General features: G+C 43.4%; 1 protein-coding gene across 1 annotated transcript in view; it reads right to left on the bottom strand.

The window, feature by feature from the left end:
• HECTD3 (HECT domain E3 ubiquitin protein ligase 3) overlaps window positions 1–17,091 on the bottom strand; it is a 249,983-nt gene that overhangs the window by 126,881 nt on the left and 106,011 nt on the right. The window contains exon 9 of the mRNA XM_069232820.1: window positions 3,320–3,401. Coding sequence (XP_069088921.1) covers window positions 3,320–3,401 — 82 coding nt within the window. The remainder of the gene's footprint in view (window positions 1–3,319; window positions 3,402–17,091) is intronic.

Below are 17,091 nucleotides of genomic sequence, written 5' to 3'. Positions count from 1 at the left end.
ACTGGACAAAGTCCACTCCTCCATAAAAGGGGTTGTTCCCCCTCGGATTTTCCGCAGGGCTGGTCGAGGCAGGGGCCGCTCATTCGACCAGTCCGTCCCCCAGTATCCTCCTAAAGGACAAGACGCCAGACGCGGCCAGTATCAAGACCTGGCCCATTTTGCAAACTTCGATCAAATCCGTGGCAAGTGCTTCAGAGGTCGAGGACGCAAGGGATTAGATGTTACCCCCAATTACGATGAGTGCTCACCTTTATTCCCCCATAAAAGTAGGGCGCTGTCTGGCGATTTTTTTTCATGTCTTGGAGTCAATCACAAGTGATGTATGGGTCCTGGAGACAGTTCAGGGGTTTCAAGTTAGAGTTTTGTGGTTTCCCAAAGTAGGTGGCCCTACCGAGACCACTCCAGTTCTCCCAAATGGAAGTGGGACTGTTGGATCCAAAGGTGGTTTTGCTTCTGGCAAAAAGTGCCACATGCCCTACCATCCTCATGGATTCATAAGCAGCCTCCTTTTAGTAAACAAGACAGACTGGGGAAGGAGACAAGTAATAGATATGCACGAGTTTAAGGAGTGGCTAGTGTATTGCCACTTCAAAATGGAGGGCATCCACCTCCTTCGAGACGTGATCCGTCCTGCAGACTGGATGGCCCACCTCGATCTGAAGGATACTTACCATGGCCATACCGATTTTCCCACCTCACAGGAGGTTCATCCAGTTCATCTGGAAAATACAAATCTTTCACTCGCAACTGCTCCTTCGGCCTTTCCTCTGCTCTGTGGCGCTTCACAAAGGTGCTCAGACTAGTCGTGGAGTACCTTCGAGCACAGGGAATCCGTCTCATGATCTACCTCGATGATATGCTCCTCCTGGCAAGACCTCTGACAGCTGTAACTACAGATGGCAGTCAACCTGCTGGTAAGCCTGGTGTTTGTTGTGAATAACAATAAGTCCCTCTTGGTACCGTCCCAAAGGGCAACTTTTCTGTGGTTCGTCATAGACTGAAAGTGGCACACCTCAGACAAGGACTCGCTCCCAATCCTTCATCCTTTCTAACAACGCACGGAAGGAGATTCACTGGCGGCTCTCCCACATGGATCTTGGAGCGGGAGGGGGATTTTTGGTTCTGCTCCAGACCTCGTTATAGACTCAAACTATAGCAGGTCAGGCTGTGACGCTCGGTGTGGAAATTTATCCACAGGGGAGTTGTGGCTCCTCAAGAACAGAAATTACACATCAACTGTCTGGAACTCCTTGCGGGGTCCTTTGCGGTCAAATGTTTAACCAGGGCCAAGATCCAATCTTGTGTTGTTCTCAGCAGTCAGGTATATCAATCATCTGGGGGGCGACCAACTTCTGCCAATTCTGCTTGGTCCATCCGATATTGGTCATGGTGGAATACCTTCCTGGTCAGGAGAACCAGGTGGTGGACTGGCAATCCTGTCACTTGCGGGATTCCAGTCTTGGAAACTCCAACCCAGAGGTTTTTGCAGTCTTCAGAATCAGTGGGGGCCTTTCTCGGTGGACATGTTTGCCTCCAGATTGGATCATCAACTTCCCAGGGTCTCAGTTGGAGACCGGATCCTCTGGCCGCGGCCACAGATGCATTTATGCAGGATTGCGAGCCAGAGAAAGGGTATGCGTTTCCCCTGTTCGCAAAGACAACCAGGCTGTCGGTACAGAGCAGGCACCAACAGGCCAAGGTCGTTTTGATCACCTCAACTTTGAAGTCTCAAGTTTGGTTTCCAGTTCTTCTGGAACTTTCTAGGGACTTTCCAATTCATCTCTCCCTATTTCCAGCACTGCTTCTCAACCCCGATCAGATCCCCCATCAGATGGTGATGAAGGGGTCCCTCCACCTGATGGTTGGCAGATTACAGGGGTCGATTGTTGCTCCTGGGAGCATCGACACAGGCCGAGGACCTCTTGTCAAAGGCATGGTACAAAGGTACCATCAAGCAATATAGGTCTGGTTGGAAGGGATGGTGGCGTTGGTGTGTGCGAGGGGTTTGTGACCCCATGGGTGCAGACATCGTTGAAGTTCTGAATTTCCTAGTGAGTGTGGAACAGAAGGATCTGAAGTAGATATTTTACCCTTGGGTTGTCATTTACAATATGCAGACTTACTAAATCAAATACTAGGGTCATAGAATACCCAGTGTTTCCGAACTTTCCTAATCTATGTGCAGTTCAGTATCTTAGAGCCTATGAGGAGATGTCCGTGGACGTCCGGCCTCTGAGAGAGAGGCAGCTTCTGATCCATCTCGGGAAAACGCACAAGACAGTGTCTTCCCCAGCTATTGCCTGGGTATGGTGGGTTATGCAGCAAGCTGGAGTAGAACTCAAGATCTTTGGTGCACATTCAACTCGTGGTGCAATGGCCTCAAAAGGCATTCAGTGTGGGTGCCCGCCTGAAAGATACTATGAATGCGGCTGATTGGTCTTCAAATTCTACTTTTTAAAGGTTCTATTTCAAGCCAGTATATGGCTCATCTGGTGGTGAGTAAGCTTTTAACTAGCATAATCCTCCTGTCCGCTCCTGACATAGAATGAGAAATTTCCTAGCTATTGTAACCGAAAGTTTCAATTCTATTGAGGACTTGGAGGCGAAGATTATCCCACCCACGGATTACTGATCAAGAAGGCCCTCCCCTTAGCTACTAAGTATTGAGCTATGTTTCTCGGTACTCATGACTATTGTGAGTTTGTGTTCATTAAACGGATACATATGATACATAACCTTACTTTGTATTGCCTTGTCTGCTGGAATTCTCTTGGTAATTTCTTCTTTTTCCTGATACGAAAACTGGGAAACAAGACTTGTAAGGAAAGGGCTATGGCGTGACTCGCGTGACGGAAGAGACACCAAGAACAGAAGCAAAGGGCTATGGTGCAGAAACTCATCTGACTGGATTTTCATGGACTGCTCATTGCATTGTCTGTTTGTTTTTACCAGTTCCCAGTGTTTCATGGGAAATGCGGGTTTCTGTTTAAGGCAATGAAGTGGCTGCTGTTAATAAAGTGTAGAAAGCAAAAGCAGAATCCTCCCCTATGAGTCCTTAATAGAATTTAAACTTTCTGTTATGAAAGCTAGGCAATTTTTTATTCTTCACTGTCTTCCAGAGAACCCTGAGAGGTAGATGTAACTCTGAAGACAGCATCATTTTGCAGCGGGCTGCTTACCAGGCTGCTGGAAGCATCAGGAATTATGAGCCTCTTGTAAGGAGGGCTCACCAGGCGTATCCTTAGCCATGTGTACCTATTCCCATTTTCCTACTAGTGGTCTTCCATGCCTTTTAAAAGAAGGTTTAGTTCATACGCACCTTTAGTTGGCTGAAGGTTCCCATAGTGTGATCCCATGCTGGCACAAGGTGGTGCAGGACACGGTCTTGCATTTTTACAAACCTAAGGAAAAGAAGAAATGTTAAAATATGAGACTTGGGCTTAGGACAGAGCTTCTTAAAGTAGGCTTCTTCTTTAAATGTAGAGCCAGTGCATAAACTGTTGTGTGGCAGGACCAAAATCTCAATGTGTTCTTGGAGTTTGGTTCTCATGATGCTTGTCACCTCCCTTCCAGTCCGTTACATCCGTCTGCCTCTCACCTCTTGCTTGGCAGCTGGGAGTAAGAGAGTCAGTAGACAGTATGGGAAGAGCCAGATTTCAAGCAAGGAACCTACAGAAACGATGCATTCTGTGTGGTGGAAACACAGAGCATAATAAATAGAGAAACACTAGCTGTGCCTGAACCACAAAGCACCCTTTGTTGTTGTCCGACACCCTGGATGCTTGGCATGTAAGTGACCACGAAGAACAGAAGCAGACATTCCTGCAGTCCCCAGCTAAAAATAAGGCAATCTTTTTCATTTGCTGAAGGGGATGAGTCACCATTCCCTTTCACAAATAAAGGTTAGTGTCCATTCTCTTGACAATGCATGGTGTTAAACTGATACTCAAAATCTACAGATCATACTGCCATCTCAGTGATGTGTTTTGACATTAAACTCTTTCACATCCATTGCTGTCTTCTCAGGGCATAAAACAGTTTTAGGATTGGGATATTTTACATATCTTCTCCCATCATCTACATGAAGAATCTCAGAATGTTATGCTTAGAGTTCTACATTCTATTACAACACTGGAATGAAGTAGTTTAATTGAGGACAGTGGAGACATTCCACACTAGAGGGGTAGGATGCTCCAAAAGCAGTATAGCCACTCTGGCTGAGGCTGTTAAAGTCCCTCTCCCTTGTAATAAGCACATGCCTGCCACTTGGGCATATAGCTTGGGAGGAGGGACTTTAAGAAGCATTATATCTCTCAGCAATGGGCTACAATACTGCATTATAAATTATCTTTGTTCTGTAGAATGCAAAGATGAAGATGGCGGACCAGGTTCCCTAAGCTGGTTGTGGCTGTGGTGACACTTTTCCATATCTTCCTCCAGAACCTCTTGTGGACGCCTTTCTACACAGTGGAAATGAGTGGGTATCTGCGCCATTTCCAGACATCCTACAAAGAACCACTGCCAACAAATCTTCTCCAACCAATGCATTTTATTTCCTCATTTCCTCAAATGTTTTCTCCACCATCGGACTGTCTTTGTAGCAGTTTGTGAGTCAACATTGTATTCTATTGACCAGTGTTTCTTTTTCTTCCCTCTGTCCTCAAAGCTCTGGTAAGATTCAGAAAAGCTATTAACACAAATCATCTCCAGGCAGGGCCAGAGTGCTACTGAGGGTGCCCTTTGTACAATGCATCATTGCATTTGCATGATGTGCCAGCCATTGTCTTGAGTATCAATGTCACTCAAACTTACACAGTTGTATATAAACAAACCAATAAACGAAGATAACAAGGACATTGTTGCTAATTATACAACATGTAGATTACATTCATTATTAAATGAATGAAATAAGTATTTATAAAGCAGCATGACAGATGTCATGGCACTACCAGAGCTGAAGGAGGACTCTTAGCCAGGACCAAGTAAACTGACTGAACCAACCAGGTTTTAAGTTTCTTAAAAAATTACTGTTCGGTGATTCACAAATATTTCAATGCCAAAGCATTCCACAGCAGTGAGGCTAAAAAGGAAAACAATCAGCCATGTAAATGAGCCAAATGGATTCTCGGGGTTGCCAATAGCATGGCTCAAAAAATCTACTCGACCACTTGCTATGGCGAGTTTTATTTTATGAGGGCGAGCTATTTTTAGATCCTACACGCCCCTTCTGGTGAGTGGACAAAGAACAGCTGTTTTGTTCAGTCAGAAACAGAATTAGCAATTAAGATGCCTTTAAATCTAATTTTTGACACATTTGTTCTGTGTTCAGAGACAGAGGTCAAAAGTCAGTCTTCTTGCAATGCAAATACTTTTCCTTGCGACTGCAGTGTTCCAGGATTCTGTAAGGTGAACTGTCTGACCTATGTGAAATGAAAGGCTTTTGGTATCAGGTTTTCCTAACACACAACATTTATATAACTAAGTCAACTTTACAAAAATTTCAAAATATATTTCAGTAGCTGTGAAAGACCATTTTTTGTACTTCTGTGGGATGAAAAAAACATTTTAATAGGATGAAAAAAAAATCCGAACACTTTACTTGGTGATGTGCAAATGATAAATGTTTTCGGAAACCAGATTTTTGTTAACATACACTATATAGTTTTATCTAAAAGCTGCAAGTTAGTGGGAAGGTTTTTGACATTTCTTGGAAATTTACTGTCTCTAAATGACAGTGCGCTACCACATCATGCTTAAGTAATATATTTATTAAAAGTGAGTGCTCAAACATAAACTGAGAAACACTCCTGCCCTGATGGCAACGCTATTAGTAAACTAAGAGGCAAGTCATACATGGATCACGTGTACCCTATATGTGGGCTAGATTTATTATACATGGAGCAAACGCTTAGTGTATTTAATCAAACAAAAGAGGATTTTTTTTTAACAGCAGGAATGCTGAACTCACATATTTGAAGGTGCACTCACATGTGAGAATGAAGAAAAAGGGGACTGTAAAATACAATATTGGCCTAGGATCACACGATTTGAGACCCATTTCCAGGTCAAGCACATTACAGTTAGGTCGAGTAGATTATTCAAGCTACTCGACCTGCAGGTCTAGTAACATTTTTATGATTTTTTCAGGCCTGAGTAGAAACTAGTTTTTGGACCGGGAGACCTGGTGGAATAGAACCTGTGGATTCTGTCTCTTAGATAATGAGGATTGCTGCTTTGGACAGCTATAAAAGTGATAAGAAGACATTTAACATGAATATGCGATCATGCTGGGAGAAAGTCTAAATGTCTGAGATGTTCTGAGACAAATTCCTGCCTGGAAATTCCTAACAAGATTCTAGCCGCTGGATATTTTATCAGCTGTAACTAATTCAGAAGATTTTCTTGAATACCCAGATAAAGAATGTTGGCATAATCGAGTCGTGTGGTAATAAAATAATCAACTATGTTCTTCCTCGTGCATTTAGGAACTAGCTTTAAGAATTTTTGTATAGTTTTTAGAAAGGCAAAACAGACATCTGAAACTGATTTCAACTACAGAGTAAAAGACAGCTCCTTATCAAATCTGACGCCCAGATTCCAAACCTCCTTCACAGGAATAAGAGGCGGACTGAATTTCAATGGCCACCAAGCTTTGGACCAAACTGAAGGAGAGCAGCGAAAAAAACAGTACTTCTGTTTTAGCAAAATTCAGTTTCAGGCAACTGCTTTTCATCCACTCAACCACTTTTATCAGGCAAAACTGAAAAGAAATTCTGAAGTTTAGCATTTGCCTCCAAGAAGGAGAACCGAAGTGGAGTTTCACCATTGAGTGTTGGCAATTTCCTAGTCAGATCACACTGACTCCCTTAATTGTTATTTAAAATAGCCTAGGTACAGCGGAACTTTATTCATATTCTATAAGTCAAAACTCAGATATTTTGTTGGATACTGCTGTAAAAGAGGTTTAAGTCGCAGCTTGTGTATTAGTGAGGGTAATGGTGTGACCTCCGGATGTCTTTTCTGTTTAAGGGTTTGTCTTTTCTCCTTCTCTCATCTGATGCCAAAGCTGTGAAAGTCAATGCCTCAGAAGTTGAGAAATGAAAAGAATGAGCTAAGGTGCAGAAAAATGTTTAAAAGCTGCCTATATCCCCATTAATTGAGCCAGGGCCAGTCTCTTAACGCGCACGCCTGCTTGCACTCACTAAGCGCTGGGAATTCTTCGGGTAGCTATGCGCTTTATAAATTTGCATCACATCATCTTTTCTTTTTTCTGTGACCTATTTTGCAACCGTTAATACTAAACATGCAAAACTTCTACACCATTTTTATTAGCTTCACCAGGAGTAAAATGGGTGACGTGAAAAAAAAAATTGGTCACTTTGGCAAAGTCTGTGATAAAAATCTTGTGAATGAGAAAAATTCTCTCCACAGTACTAGAAGCATAAGGGCTGGGCATCTTCGAGAATTTGCCTGAAACAGAAAAAACTAAAGACATAAATGAGAATGAGCTGTGGAGAGTGAAGTGTTTCTTCGTAATTTAACTAAAAACATCTCTGCTTTACAGTGACATCATTTTGGAATGTGAGCACAGACAGTGAGGTTAAAAGTTCAGAAGAACAATTCAGAGCTATTAGAAAAAACACATTTTTTGCAAGTTTGGAGTGACTCCAGAATAAGCTGATTAGAGTCCAGTGTATGCTGAAATGCAGGTTGGACAAAGTAAGAGAGGATGTTTGGTGAAAAGATGCCCCATCTTTGAGTGAGGTAGCATGGATAACTGAGCAAATGGGCCACTCAGCTTGAGTACAGGACATGAAGATTTAAAACCTTCTGTTCAAAGTTTCAAGATGAAGGCAAAGGAAGTGAGGGTAAAAAATGTAAGAGGACTTTTATGTTTAAGTGGCACTGCTTCATGTGTGGTTAAGTACAGAACACGCTCAACTTAAGAACTGACTGGCTATAAAAAGTAACAAGTAAAAACTGTAATATAAAGACATTTTGCTAAATATTTCAGGGTCATAAAAAGTGTAGCCAAAGTTAACAATGTGAAAATGTTGTAAGTGAAACTTGCAAAGATGATATTTTGCAAGTGACTAAGAGTAACTCTACGAAGTACCCCAAAGATTTATCAAAAGCAGTGCTAAAAGGATAACTGATTCTGCCTCATGGCTGACACTGATATGAGCTCCGTTTTATGCGTGCAGCTTTAAAGATTTTTTCAGGTGGAGAAGCCTGATGGGAATTCATGTTGGTATGGGGGAAGAACTATCAAACTGAGAGACTATTTTGATTCTTAGATTGATTTTAGAAGCTAGTTAGGAAAAGGGAAAACATATTTTCTCATAAAAGTGGATAGCGTGTTGAGTTGGCCCATTAAAGAATGCTAGAGATTGTGACCTTAATGCCGATTCTTCAGTCTGTTGTAGGAGTCACTACAAATGTTAATAAAACTAATGTTCACCAAGGGAAATGCGTGGAATAAATAGAAGTCAAAAATATGGAGATAAATTAGTTTCGAAATCCCAGCAGATTATGAAAAGAAATTGGGATGTTCAGACAGATGTGCCAGATCAAATTGAAACCGGGTTCTGTGACTCTAGCGAGCAAGGTGAGAAACATTCCATTAGCTTTAAATAAGCAGTTAACTGAACTCGGAAGGCTTCAGAATAATGGGATGACTGAACCAGTGGAAGGAACTGAATGGATGGCCCCTATGGGTATAGCACACATGACCATAGGGAAATCAGTTTGTGCACTGATTTTGAATGTGTTGCTGTGGATCATTTTCTGCTGCCTAATACACTGGAAAAATTAGACTACTTAAGAGGTCGAAAGATCTTACCACATTTATCACCTATTAGGAAATACAGGTTTTAAGAATGTCTTTTGGTCTTGCATATGCTGCATCGGCGTTTCAAAAAATGACTGAAAATATGTATCAAATGCTATCAGAGTGACATTTTAATCTATGGTGAGACAAATCAGGCATTTTCAGAAGGTTTATCTAGCTCTACAAAATTCAGAGTGAAAGGCCTAAACCTTACTCTAGATAAGTGCAAATCCGCTATTGACGAAAACAAATATGTAGGGCATAAAATATCAGGGAATGGCAACAGTACAAAAAGAGAATCTGGGAAGAAATACTGTTAGGGTGGTAAGTCCAGAAAAAAAGAGGCAGTAATGTTGTTCCTTGGAATACATATCAGCAGATGGATAGTGGTTTAAAAGCAATTCAGTTTTGAAGCAAAGTACATACCACAAAAAGAAAACTAGATTGAGAATCTGCGAAACTTTTTATTTTACAATCAGTATGTAGATATTTGAAGGAGGGTTGGAAGGGTAATAGCAGTCTGGAGTTAACACGTTTTTCATGTGGCAAAGATGAATTGTAAGTGAGGGATAGGAGGCTATTCAGTGGAATGCAGTGTGTGTCTCTGTCACCGCTCAAGGAGAATATCATTGGTTTGGTTCACAAGTTGCACCAGGGCACTGGGGGGAAACAAGGAAAGAATCAGGCTCAGTTACTGGGGGCCTGGACTGGATGTCCAAATTTAAAAGCATGGTAAATTGAGTACAATGATTGTATCAGAGGGATAAAACATATTAAACCAGAGTACTAACTATCATTTGCAGAACACTGCCACATAAACTGTGAGAAGAGGTTTCACTGGATGTGAGGCTCATACCTGAAGAGAGTTTGGCTGTCTACTTAGTAGTCTTGCTTGTTTATTTTTCATATTAATCCCAGGTACTTATTGTTATCAACACTGACACTGACAGGGTGACAGTTTCTCAATCAGATTATCAGAAAGGTAAGTTATCCTAATACTTTTCTAACAGAAAATGGTTGGATAACCTATGTCACTTGGCTGACCAGGATGTGTCCACCACTTTGATTCTGCTGGATCTCTCTGTAGCCTTTGATACCGATAATGATCAATAGCTGCTAGGTTAGATCAGTTGGATAGTTTTGTATGAAGGGCACAATTTATTCTGGGTTTCAATGGACTCTTATCAGTATTAAGTCAAGACACCAACCTATGGAACGTCACAGGGTTCAACGTGATCCCCTCTGCTCTTTAATCAATATATGGTACCTTTGGCCTACCTGATCGAGTCAGATGGGTTTATCACTGTCGATGATACTTCAAGGCTGATGTTGACCCAACCAGGAGAGCAAAAAATATGCACAATTTCTTGCTAAGTGTCAAAGTACTGATGTCACTTGTCACTTAATCAACTTAAAATAAATGGAAAAATGGAAGAAAACAGAACTACTATCCACTTTTCATTCTCTAATAGTCTGGAATCTTACTTTCTCACTGTCTTCTCGGAGTCTGAAACTTACTCCAGTTCTTTGTGTCAGAAATCACAGAGTATGGTTTGATATGTTTTGCACAGTGTTTGATCATATCAATTCAACAGTGAAAGTGTGTTATTTTCAATGAAAACTACTTCGGTTTATTGTTTTAGAAATCTGAAATTATGGTGTCATATGTTTATATCTGTGGAAGACCAAATCAATTCAGTAGTGAACATCTGTTCTTCAATTACAAAACTTAAAAACGATTAATCTATGTACTGTTCCACAGAGGAGTCAGGTCTTAAATGCTTTTATTTCTGCCAGGATGGATCACTCAAATGTCCTTTCCTGTCCTTGCATGCTAAAGCAATAAACAAGCTTCACCCTGTCCAGAAAGCTGCAGAATGACCAAAATTGATAATTTTATACAATATCGTCTGCTTTACCCAAACTGTGTTGGCCTTCTGTAAGGCAAATAATCATGTTTATGTCTCTCAGCCTGATTCAAAAATTGTTCTATGTTCCATGCCCAAACGCTTAGAGGTTGTACGTTTAATGAGCCTTGGCGATGTTTCGTATTTGAAAATGCTTGTTTGCTCTCTGTACCTAGATTCTACCATACCACCATCAGTGGCAGAGCTTTTTCAGGTGCTGTGGTAAAACTCAGAATCAAATTACCCATTAAATTGCAAGATGGGGGAGAAGGGGTGTTGGGGAGGTGAGAAGTATGTCCCTCTCGCCCACCTGGGGGCACCTGTGTTTGCTGCTTCTCCAGACGGATCTGGAGCATTAGGAAAAGCAAGTAAAGGCTGAAGAGTTCTTTAAGCACCTGGCCAACAGCTTCGTGGATGGTCCTGATGCAAATAAAAAAAATGGCAGCCTCTGTGAACTGGCGAACAGAGAAGGTGCTGCACACAAGATGCTTTCTGGGAGGGCATGCACAGCAAAGTGAAGGAGTCCACCCAAACGTTCTAAAGGTTCGTTGAGAACCAGGCAGATATTTTAACACTAAAGGACCAACATTTTTTGTTACAGGTGCGCTTAGAAGACCTGGAAAAACGTCTTGAGGCAAAACATCAAAATCAGAGTGCCAAAAATGGGTAAGGAGGAGATGTAGAAATTTAAAACCTGAAAATATTTATGCATAGGTCTAATCTCGAAGTGGAGGATATAATACTTGCTCAAACACATCAAGTGGGTTTGCAAGAACAAAAAGAAAACACTTCCTGGAACATTCTAAACTGTGTTTATTATTTCCAGCAAAAGAAATTCGCCATGACGACAAGCCTAACAGTCTTTTACGGGCCACACATATCAGCCTCTGTGATGCTATTAATTGTGTTTGACCAATGACTTTGTGTTTCACCACTGCGCATATTAGTTGCTCAATGTTCATCAGTAGCACATTACATGTTGTGTTCAGTTTAGCTGCCTATTGGCTTAGACATGGCATTAGCCATTACATTCTGTATTCAGTTTAGCTGCCTATTGGCTTTAACATGGAGTTTGCCATTACATTCTGTATTCAGTTTAGCTGCCTATTGGCTTTGACATGGCATTAGACATTACATTCTGTATTCAGTTTAGCTGCCTATTGGCTTTGACATGGCATTAGACATTACATTTGATATTTAGATTAGCTGCCTATTGGCTTTAACATGGAGTTGGACATTGCAGTTGAGACATTGCCGATGAGCTGTGTTTTTCCAAGCTGTGTTTTTCCACATGATAGACCAAGCTGTGTTTTTCACACCAGACTATAGCTGATAAGAGAGAGTACATTTGGTGCTTTCCTTTCTGCTCAGCCTTGGGAAGAGGAGGGGTCTAGGAGATCTGGCCAGTCTACAAAGGCTTGCCTTCCTTTCCCGAGTCTGAGAGGAGGGGGCACGTTTTTGGAAGGATGGCTCTGGACAACAGCAGAGTTAGTTAGTTACTATCTTGACTTCAGACAGGAACGGAGACGTCAGTTGCCTGTCCCCCGTTTGTGTAGAAAATCTCTTTCTCGCAGTTGAACCGGAGTCAACAACCTGCAGGTCCCAGAAAGATGAAGCTGAGTTATAGGCCCTACGGTGATGCAATTTTGACTTTTATGCTTTGCTTTGAAGCTATGCTATAATATAATCACATGTATTTGCTGTGTACATTGCAACTGAGAAGTACTTTCATATAATTTGCTTTCATTGCTGCGACTACTTTTGAACGTGTGCTTCCAATCGTCTAATTTTGTCTCTCAGGAACCTTGTGGTGAAGTAATAATAACAATAAATGTCTTCTTTAAACTCAGAAGAGAATTCCAGACAGGTTCTGTAAACTCGGTTATGAGATAAGAGCAGGAAAGCAGAACAGCCTCTTAAACAATCTGTCCTCCATTACTCTTCAGAGATGACACGAGTTCTCGCAAGTGATGTTCCAATACTGAAGAACTGCAGTCACAGGTAAGTAACTCATTTTCCAGTATTGGAACTTTTATAGATTAATATGCTTGAATCAGAGCAGTAAGCAGAGCAGTAAAAAGATCACATTGCTATATGATAAGTACAGCATACCGCTCGTCAAAGAACACTCGGTAAAATGTATGCTAAAATATATCTTTTAATACTGAACTGTGTCCTTAAGTCATAAAATGTGGTTACACAAATAAAAACATTGCTGTAGGAAGTTGGCTCTGTATGCACTATTTCAAAGTAAGGAATAGTATGCACAGAGTCCAAGGGTTCCCCTTAGAGGTAAGATAGTGGCAAAAAGAGATAATACTAATGCTCTATTTTGTGGTAGTGTGGTCGAGCAGTAGGCTTATCAAAGGAGTAGTGTCAAGCATTTGTTGTACATACACAAGCAATAAATGAGGAACACACACTCCGAGACAATTCCAGGCCAATAGGTTTTTGTATAGAAAAATATATTTTCTTAGTTTATTTTAAGAACCACAGGTTCAAATTTTACATGTAATACTTTGACTGAAAGGTATTGCAGGTAAGTACTTTAGGAACTTTGAATAATCACAATAGTATATATACTTTTCAAATAAAACACATATAGCTATTTTAAAACAGTTCCTGGGTGAGGTAAGTATTTGTTAGTTTTTGTAGGTAAGTAAACCACCTACGGGGTTCAAGTTTGGGTCCAAGGTAGCCCACCGTTGGGGGTTCAGAGCAACCCCAAAGTTACCACACCAGCAGCTCAGGGCCGGTCAGGTGCAGAGTTCAAAGTGGTGCCCAAAACGCATAGGCTTCAATGGAGAAGGGGGTGCCCCGGTTCCAGTCTACCAGCAGGTAAGTACCCGCGTCTTCGGAGGGCAGACCAGGGGGGTTTTGTAGGGCACCGGGGGGGGGACACAAGTTAGCACAGAAAGTACACCCTCAGCAGCACGGGGGCGGCCGGGTGCAGTGTGCAAACACACGTCAGGTTTTCAATTGGAATCAATGGGAGACCAAGGGGTCTCTTCAGCGATGCAGGCAGGCAAGGGGGGGGCTCCTCGGGGTAGCCACCACCTGGGCAAGGGAGAGGGCCTCCTGGGGGTCACTCCTGCACTGGAGTTCCGATCTTTCAGGTCCTTGGGGCTGCGGGTGCAGAGTCTTTACCAGGCGTCGGGATCTGGGAGTCAGGCAGACGCGGTCAGGGGGGGCCTCGGGATTCCCTCTGCAGGCGTCGCTGTGGGGGCTCAGGGGGGGCAACTCTGGTTACTCACAGTCTCGGAGTCGCCGGGGAGTCCTCCCTGAAGTGTTGTTTCTCCACAAGTCGAACCGGGGGCGTCGGGTGCAGAGTAGCAAGTCTCACGCTTCCGGCGGGAAACGCAGTTGTCTTGAAGTTGCTTCTTTGGAAACAAAGTTGCAGTCTTGGATGAACAGAGCCGCTGTCCTCTGGAGTTTCTTGGTCCTTCTAGAGCAGGGCAGTCCTCTGAGGATTCAGAGGTCGCTGGTCCTGGGGAAAGCGTCGCTGGAGCAGTGTCTTTTAGAAGTGGGGAGACAGGCCGGTAGAGCTGGGGCCAAAGCAGTTGGTGTCTCCGTCTTCTCTGCAGGGGTTTTCAGCTCAGCAGTCCTCTTCTTCTTAGGTTGCAGGAATCTGAGTTCCTAGGTTCAGGGGAGCCCCTAAATACAGAATTTAGGGGTGTGTTTAGGTCAGGGAGGGCAGTAGCCAATGGCTACTAGCCCTGAGGTTGGCTACACCCTCTTTGTGCCTCCTCCCAAGGGGAGGGGGTCACATTCCTATCCCTATTGGGGGGATCCTCCATCTGCAAGATGGAGGATTCCTAAAAGTCAGAGTCACTTCAGCTCAGGTTGCCTTAGGGGCTGTCCTGACTGGCCAGTGACTCCTCCTGGTTTTTCTCATTATCTCCTCCGGCCTTGCCGCCAAAAGTAGGGCCGTGGCCGGAGGGGGCGGGCAACTCCACTAGCTGGAATGCCCTGTGGTGCTGTAACAAAGGGGGTGAGCCTTTGAGGCTCACCGCCAGGTGTTACAGCTCCTGCAAGGGGGAGGTGATAAGCATCTCCACCCAGTGCAGGCTTTGTTACTAGCCACAGAGTGACAAAGGCACTCTCCCCATGTGGCCAGCAACATGTCTCGAGTGTGGCAGGCTGCTAAAACCAGTCAGCCTACACGGGTAGTTGGTTAAGGTTTCAGGGGGCACCTGTAAGGTGCCCTCTGGGGTGTATGTTACATTAAAATGTACACTGGCATCAGTGTGCATTTATTGTGCTGAGAAGTTTGATACCAAACTTCCCAGTTTTCAGTGTAGCCATTATGGTGCTGTGGAGTTCGTGTTTGACAGACTCCCAGACCATATACTCTTATGGCTACCCTGCACTTACAATGTCTAAGGTTTTGCTTAGACACTGTAGGGGCACAGTGCTCATGCACTGGTGCCCTCACCTATGGTATAGTGCACCCTGCCTTAGGGCTGTAAGGCCTGCTAGAGGGGTGACTTATCTATACTGCATAGGCAGTGTGAGGTTGGCATGGCACCCTGAGGGGAGTGCCATGTCGACTTACTCGTTTTGTCCTCACCAGCACACACAAGCTGGCAAGCAGTGTGTCTGTGCTGAGTGAGGGGTCCCCAGGGTGGCATAAGATATGCTGCAGCCCTTAGAGACCTTCCCTGGCATCAGGGCCCTTGGTACCAGTTACAAGGGACTTACCTGGACGCCAGGGTGCGCCAATTGTGAAAACAAAAGTACAGGTTAGGGAAAGAACACTGGTGCTGGGGCCTGGTTAGCAGGCCTCAGCACACTTTCAAATCAAAACATAGCATCAGCAAAGGCAAAAAGTCAGGGGGTAACCATGCCAAGGAGGCATTTCCTTACAATTGCCATATTGAATTAGTAAACAGAAGAAAATATACAATCTCTAAGTAATGTGCAACACTAGAAAGAAGGATGGTGGGAAGAAAAGCGTAGCTCACCTTTACCGAAAATGATGTCTGAGAACTACTTGGCCCACTGCAGTATCACCTCTCGGGTGGAGTCCAAACAGCAGTGCTGTGTAAACGTGTGGGTACTCTTCCAGCTAGCTGCTTTGCAAATGTCCTAGAGTGGTAGACCAGCAAACAGAGCAGAGGACGTTGATACCTATCTTGTGGAATGGGCATGTACTGAAGTCTGTAGTGGTTTTCCTGCTGCATGGTGACAATATTTTATCGCAACAGCTATCCATCTGGCTGTGCTCTGTTTGGAAAGGGGTAACCCTTTTCACAGTGCACTATATGCCACAAATCGTTGGTTAGACCTACAGAAAGACTTTGTTCTGTCTATGTAGAATTTGATGTATCGCTTGATGTCCAAAGGATGAAGAGACTTTTTGGCCTGTGTAGAAGGGTCTGGAAAGAAAGTCTAAGCCCAGGGGTTCATTGAGATGGAAGTCCGAAGGGACCTTAGGAATAAATTTTGGATTTGTGCAAAGAATAACTCTATTTTCTTTAAATTGTAAGCAGCGTTCCTGAACAGTCAGAGCTTGGATTTCACTGACCGCCTGGCTGATGTTGGAGCCACCAGAAGAGTAACCTTCCAAAACACATACTTCAACTCCATTCTGTGAATAGGCTCGAAAGAGAGAGTCATGAGCTGCAACAGTACCATGTTTAGATACCAAGATGGAGGCAGAGGTCGGGATGGAGGGAAAATTCTAAATAGGCACTTAAACTCCTTAATTACCCTGAAAGACCCTACTAAGGGAGATCTGGGTGATAGTCTAAACCAGGATATAGCAGCCAGATGAACTCTGATGGATGCGTGAGCCAAACCGGAGTGTGCCAGACGTAACCGGTATGGCAAAATTTGTTCTAGTGACGAGGACAGGGGATAAATGCATTCCTGCTGGCACCATAAGCAAAACCTTTTCCATTTGTGAGAATGTTTTGTTTGTACTTTGCGCCCTAGCCTTCGAAAGTATTTCTCTACATTCAGGTGTGATGTCTACATGGACAAATTCATTGTGTTCAGGAGCCAAGCCGATAAGAGGGAAGTGGAGCTCTGTTGCAGGATCTGACCATTGCTTACTGTCAGAACATAAGGAGACACGGTCAGCGGGATGAGAGGTTTCTCTGACAGTAGGAGAAGCTCTGCAAAAAGTGTTGACGAGGCCACCAGGGGGCTATCAAAATTATTCTACAAGGTTCGTTCTTCATCTTTGTCAACACTGGAATCAGTGGACTGGGTGGAAAGGCCTAAGCAAAGATTCAGTACCATGCCATCAAAAACGCATTCTTCCAGGATTCTGGATGGTGACGCCAGCTTGCAAAGATCTGACATTTGGTATTCTGGGGAGCTGCAAAGAGGTGCAAGTTGGTTTTTCCC

The sequence above is a fragment of the Pleurodeles waltl genome, chromosome 4_2 (assembly GCF_031143425.1).
Source record: "Pleurodeles waltl isolate 20211129_DDA chromosome 4_2, aPleWal1.hap1.20221129, whole genome shotgun sequence".
Taxonomy (NCBI): Eukaryota; Metazoa; Chordata; class Amphibia; order Caudata; family Salamandridae; genus Pleurodeles; species Pleurodeles waltl.
This window is presented reverse-complemented; position numbering and strand designations above follow the sequence as displayed.